We start from the raw sequence: 6,318 nt of genomic DNA, 5'->3' as shown, positions 1-6,318 counted from the left end.
TGTCCCAGTATAGGAAACATACTGAAAACAATCCATTTGATGGCTACCAGGAGGATCAAGGAAATGGTGCTTCTCTCTTATGAGGAGAGACAGAGAGAGTCAGGGCTATTTAGCCTGGAGATGGCTCAGGAGGAATCTTATCAATATAGATAAATACCTGAAGGGAGGATGGAAAGGAGGTGGAGCCAAGGTCTGTTCAGTGGTGCCCAGTGCCAGGAGAACAGGCAGTGGGCACAAACTAGAACACAAGAGGCTCCTTTTGAACATCAGAAAGCACTTCTGCGCTGTGTATGAGTGATAGAACATTGGAATAGATTGCCCAGAGATGTTGTGGAGTTTCTCTCATGGGGAATCTTCAAAAGGTGCCTGGATATGGTCCTGGGCACTCTGCTTGAGCAGAGTTTCAGTTGCAGTTTTGTTTGCAGTTTCAGAGCAGTTTTGTTGACAGGCCCTGACACCACCTCTTCAGACATGGTCCTCACCAGGAAACGTACTTCCCATGCAAAGACTGTGGCAACCCAGACAGAGGGTCTGCTTAATAATGTGGCGGTTCAGGTCTCTGGCTGCCGGGAGTGCCTCAGCCTGCTGCTGCCAGGGGAGGATGGGAAGGATGCCACTTGTGTGCGGTGTGAGCAGCTGGACGAGCTGCTCAACCTGGTGGTGGAGCTTAGGGAGGAGGTAGGTAGACTGCGGACCATCAGAGAGTGCGAGCGAGAGATTCACTGGTGGAGTGACTCTCTGCGAGAAAGGCGCAGAGATTGCACTACCCAGACTGAGGGGACAATGGACCCTATCTCACATTGTAGTCAAACAGGGAGAGACAGCTTGAGAGAAGATGAGGAATGGCAGCTGGTCTCATCCCAGCGTCGCAGGCAACCCCCAAGTTCTCGACCTACCTCGGTTCCCCTGATCCCTCTCTGTAATAGGTATGAAACTCTGAAACCAGAGGGAGTGGTGACTGATGATAATGTGGGAGCACTGCCGCCAAGCTTGCCTAAGGTGAGGCGGTCAGCTCCGCGTTTAAAGACTGCCTCCTCCAAGAAAGAAAGGAGAGTGGTAGTTGTAGGTGACTCTCTTCTGAGAGGAACAGAGGGTCCGATATGTCGGCCTGACCCTACCCGTAGGGAGGTGTGCTGCCTTCCTGCAGCCCGGGTCAGGGATATTTCTAGAAAACTCCCTAGCCTTATCCGCCCCTCTGATTATTACCCTCTATTGATAGTTCAGGCCGGCAGTGATGAGATCCCTGTTAGAAGCCAGAGGATTATAAAAAATGATTTTAGGAGACTGGGGAAGTTAGTTGATGGAGCGGGCATACAAGTAGTGTTTCCAGTATTCCCTCGGTGGCAGGGACAAGCGCTGAGACGACCAGGAAAAGCCATCTTGTAAATGCATGGCTGAGAGGCTGGTGCAAGCGCAAAAATTTTGGGTTCTTTGATCATGGGGTGGTCTACTCAGCATCTGGCCTGAGGTCTGCTGATGGGAATTGTCTGTCTCCAAAAGGGAGACGGATACTTGCCCAGGAGCTGGCGGGACTTGTAGAGAGGGCTTTAAACTAGATAGGAAGGGGGAGGGGGATAAAGCCAGGCCTGCTAGAGAGCAGCCTGGGGAAGTGGTATTGGGATTAGGTGAGAGGCAAGGGGCTCAGCTGAGGTGCGTCTACACTAATGCACACAGCATGGGCAACAAACAAGAAGAGTTGGAAGCCATTGTGCAGCAGGCAAACTATGACCTAGTTGCCATAACGGAAACGTGGTGGGATTGCTCCCACAATTGGAGTGCTGCAATGGATGGCTACAAACTCTTCAGGAAAGATAGGCAAGGAAGGCGGGGTGGCGGTGTGGCTCTCTATGTTAGGGAATGCTTTTATGCTGCTGAGGTTATGACTGGGGATGATAACGTTGAGTCCCTATGGGTAAAGATCAGAGGAAGGGCTGACAAGACAGGCACCCTGGTGGGCGTCTGTTATAGACCTCCAAATCAGGATGAAGAGACAGATGAGGTATTCTATAAGCAGCTGGCACAAGCTGCACAGTCGCCTGCCCTTGTCCTCATGGGGGACTTTAACTTCCCTGACATATGCTGGGAGTACAGCACAGCACAGAGGAAGCAGTCTAGGAGGTTTCTGGAATGCGTAGAGGACAACTTCCTGATACAGCTGGTCAGAGAGCCCACGAGAGGAACTGCCCCACTAGACCTGCTGTTCACAAACAGGGAAGGTTTGGTGGGAGATGTGGAGGTTGGAGGCTGTCTTGGGCAGAGTGATCATGAAATGATAGACTTTGTGATTCATGGTGGAGCCTGGAGGGGGAATATAAAATTGCTACCTTGGACTTCAGGAGGGCAGACTTTGAATTGTTCAAGGGATTAATAGGGGGAGTCCCCTGGCATTCAGTCTTAGCGAGTAAAGGGGTCCAAGAGAGCTGGTTGCTCTTCAAGAAGGAAGTCTTAAGGGCGCAGGAGCAGGCAGTCCCCCTGAGCTGCAAAATGAGCCGGCGGGGAAGAAGACCGGCGTGGGTGAATAGGGAACTATTCCTGAGGCTCCGGGAGAAACAGAGAATCTACCGCCTGTGGAAAGAGGGACAGGCCACTCCAAATGAATACAAGGAAATTGTTAGGATGTGTAGAGGTGAAATCAGAAAGGCAAAAGCCCAGCTTGAATTTAACCTAGCCACTGGCGTGAAAAGGAATAAGAAACTCTTTTATAAATACATTAACAGTAAGAGGAGGACAAAGGAGAATATCCACTCTTTGCTGGATGAGGCTGGGAATGTGACCACTGAGGATAAGGAAAAGGCAGAGGTTCTGAATGCCTTCTTTACGTCTGTCTTTAAAAGTCAGACCAGTTATCCTCAGGATACTCCTCTCTCTGACCTGGTAATCTCGGCTGGGGAGCACACTAACCCCCCTGTGATTCTGGAGGAAACAGTCAGAGACCTACTGCTCCAACTGGACTGCCACAAGTCGATGGGGCCAGATGAGATCCACCCGAGAGTGCTGAGGGAACTGGCGGAGGTGATAGCAGAGCCGCTTTCCATCATCTGTCAGCGCTCCTTGTTGACTGGTGAGGTCCCAGAAGACTGGAGGCTTGCCAGTGTGACTCCCATTTACAAGAAAGGTCGTAAGGAGGATCCGGGGAACTACAGGCCTGTTAGCCTGACGTCGGTGCCAGGGAAGGTTATGGAGCAGATTGTCTTGAGGGAGATCATGCGGCATGTGCGGGGTGACCGGGGGATCAGGCCTAGCCAGCATGGGTTCGTGAAGGGCAGGTCCTGTTTGACCAACCTGATCTCCTTCTATGATCTAGTGACCCATCTGGTGGATGAGGGAAAGGCTGTTGATGTGGTCTACCTAGACTTCAGCAAAGCCTTTGACACTGTCTCCCACAGCATTCTCCTGCAGAAGCTGGCAGCCAGAGGCTTGGATGGGTACACTCTTGGCTGGGTAAGGAGCTGGTTGGAGGGCTGGGCACAGAGAGTGGTGGTAAATGGAGTCAAATCCAGCTGGCGACCGGTCGTGAGTGGTGTTCCCCAGGGGTCGGTGCTGGGGCCTGTCCTCTTCAATATCTTTATTGAGGACCTCGATGAGGGCATCGAGTGCACCCTCAGTAAGTTTGCAGATGACACCAAATTGGCTGGAAGTGTGGATCTGCCTGGCGGTAGCGAGGCCCTACAGAGGGATCTGGACAGGCTGGAGAGCTGGGCTGAAGCCAATAGGATGAGTTTCAACAAGGCCAAATGCCGGGTCCTGCACTTCGGCCACAACAACCCCAGGCGACGCTACAGGCTTGGGGCGGTGTGGCTGGAGGACTGCGTAGAGGAAATGGACCTGGGGGTATTGATTGATGCTCGGCTGAACATGAGCCGACAGTGTGCCCAGGTGGCCAAGAAGGCCAATGGCATCCTGGCTTGCATCAGAAACGGTGTTGCAAGCAGGAGCAGAGAGGTGATTGTTCCCCTGTATTCAGCACTGGTGAGGCCGCACCTCGAGTACTGTGTCCAGTTTTGGGCCCCTCACTGCAAGAAAGATATTGAGGCCCTGGAACGTGTTCAAAGGAGGGCAACAAAGCTGGTGAGGGGTCTGGAACACAGGCCATATGAGGAGAGGCTGAAGGAGCTGGGAATGTTCAGCCTGGAGCAGAGGAGGCTCAGGGGAGACCTCATTGCTCTCTATAACTTCCTGAAGGGAGGTTGCAGTGAGCTGGGGATCGGCCTCTTCTCTCGTGTCATTAGTGATAGGACCAGAGGAAATGGCTTCAAGCTACGGCAGGGGAGATTCAGGCTGGACATGAGGAAGTATTACTTTTCAGAAAGGGTGGTCAGGCACTGGAATGGACTGCCCAGGGAGGTGGTGGAGTCACCGAGCCTGGGGGTGTTCAAGGAAAGGCTGGATGTTGTGTTGAGGGACATGGTTTAGTAGGAGCTATTGGGAATAGGTGAACGGTTGGACTGGGTGATCTTTTAGGTCTTTTCCAACCTTGGTGATTCTATGATTCTATGATTCTATGATTCAATAGAGGGGCTTCCTGCCAATCTCAACCATTCTGCAGTTCTTTCATTCTTTGGTGATTTTCTTGCACTGGGAAACCTTGAGTTGAACCCCATACTGCAGATGTGTGTCACCAGTGCTGAGCAGAGGATCACTCCCTCAACATGCTAGTTGCTCAACATGCTAGGACAATCTTTCTATTGCACTCTTGGAAGCTGTTGGCCTTCTTTGCTTCAAAGATGTACTGCAGACTTATGGCCAGCTTGCTGTCCGTGAGGAACGCTGGCTTCTTTTCTGCAAAGCTGCTTTCCATCTGATTGACTATCAGTAAGCACAGAGCTATTCCTTCTCATATGCAATCATCACAAATGCATCCCATCAAGATGAGAGACACATTCAGCCTATAAGGAAGGAGCATCTTGGACGTATGTAGAGGAATCTATATTAGAAAAAAAGAACTAAATGCCAAAACAGAATGTGTTTAGAAAGGAGGGCTTTAATTTGCAGAATCACAGGATTGTGGGGTCTGGAAAAGACCTCCAGAGACCACTGAGTCCAACCCTGCAAAGCAGGCTCCCTTACAGCAGTCTGCACAGGTAGGCATCCAGGTGGGTCTTGAATATCTCCAGAGAAGGCGAATCCACAACCCCCTTGGGCAGGCTGTTCCAGTGCTCTGTCGCCCTCACTTTGAGGAACTTCGTATGCTCCCATTTATGGCCATTTCCCCTTGTCCTGTTCCCACAGATCACTGAAAAGAGGTTGTCCATGTCTCTTTGACTCCCACACTTAAGGTATTTATAACCACAAATAAGATCACCTCTGAGTCTTCTTTTCTCAAGGCTGATCAGACCCAGGTTGCTCAGCCTTTCCTCATGGGGAAAATGCTCCAGGCCCTTTATCATCTTCGTGGCCCTCCTCTGGATTCTCTCCAGGAGATCCCTGCCTTTTTTGAACCAGGAAGCCCAGAACTGGATACAGTACTCCAGGTGAGGCCTATTCAGGACAGAGTATAGGGGGAAGATCACCTCCCTTCACCTGCTGGCCATGCTCCTTTTAATGCCCCCCAGGATGCCACTGGCCTTCTTGGAAAGAACAAGGTCCAGAAGCACCCCCTGTCTTGTTGGCTCCTTCACAACCTGTGTCAGAAAATTATCTTCAATGCATTGCAGGAAGTGTCTGCATCTCACGTGCCTAGCCATGTTGCTTACCCAACAGATATCTGAATGATTGAAGTCCAGAGAACCAGTGCACGGAATTGCGAGGCTACTTCTAGCTGCTTGTAGAAGGCATCATTGTCTTCATCCTCCTGATCTGATGAGCTGTAGTACACCCCCACAATGATGTCAGCCATACCAGCCCGCATTCTTTACCCGCTACCAGGTGGAGCTCACTACATTCTAGCCTGGTCTTTCACATAAAGGGCAACTCCTCCACCTTGCTACCACAGCCTGTCTTTCCTAAAGATGATATAGCTTTCCATGACAGCATTCCAGTCATGTGATCTGTCCCACCACATCTCAGTGATTGCAGTGGGATCATGGCCCTGTGACTGTACACAGATCTCCAGCTCATCCTGTTTATTTCCCATGCTACACACACTGGTATGCAGGCACTTAAGTGAAGCAGCAGGTGCTGACTGTGGTTTGTTCCTTTCAGGTGTAGTAAGGACCTTGCTCTAAACTCCATGCCTGTAGTTCTGCCTGCTGCATGTGTCCTCAGCTTCCTTCAACTGTATACACAAGATACGGATTCTTTCATTCCCTATGCAAACTGTTACTAGAATCTGTACCTGAAACAGAAATAAACCATCTTGACAGTGGTTGATCAACTCTA

General features: G+C 50.8%; 1 protein-coding gene across 1 annotated transcript; it reads left to right on the top strand.

The window, feature by feature from the left end:
* Positions 1–533: 533 nt before the first annotated feature.
* On the top strand, positions 534–1,386 carry LOC122158835. The gene is made up of 2 exons (XM_042815861.1): positions 534–678; positions 807–1,386. Exons 1-2 carry the CDS (start codon positions 542–544, stop codon positions 1,384–1,386), a joined length of 717 nt encoding a protein of 238 aa, XP_042671795.1. The 5' UTR covers positions 534–541.
* The last annotated feature ends 4,932 nt before the right edge of the window (positions 1,387–6,318 follow it).

The sequence above is a fragment of the Centrocercus urophasianus genome, unplaced genomic scaffold, assembly GCF_019232065.1.
Source record: "Centrocercus urophasianus isolate 14NV4802_14NV808 unplaced genomic scaffold, USGS_Curo_1.0 seq_15, whole genome shotgun sequence".
Lineage (NCBI taxonomy): Eukaryota > Metazoa > Chordata > Aves > Galliformes > Phasianidae > Centrocercus > Centrocercus urophasianus.
Note: the sequence above shows the minus strand (reverse complement) of the source record. Positions and strands in the feature narration are given on the sequence as shown.

Excerpts from the sequence above, each read along its gene's own strand:
- LOC122158835 (XM_042815861.1), top strand. The coding sequence starts at position 542 with ATGTGGCGGTTCAGGTCTCTGGCTGCCGGGAGTGCCTCAGCCTGCTGC. Across the intron at positions 679-806 it reads TGGTGGAGCTTAGGGAGGAG|TCAAACAGGGAGAGACAGCT; the intron begins GTAGGTAGACTG and ends CTCACATTGTAG.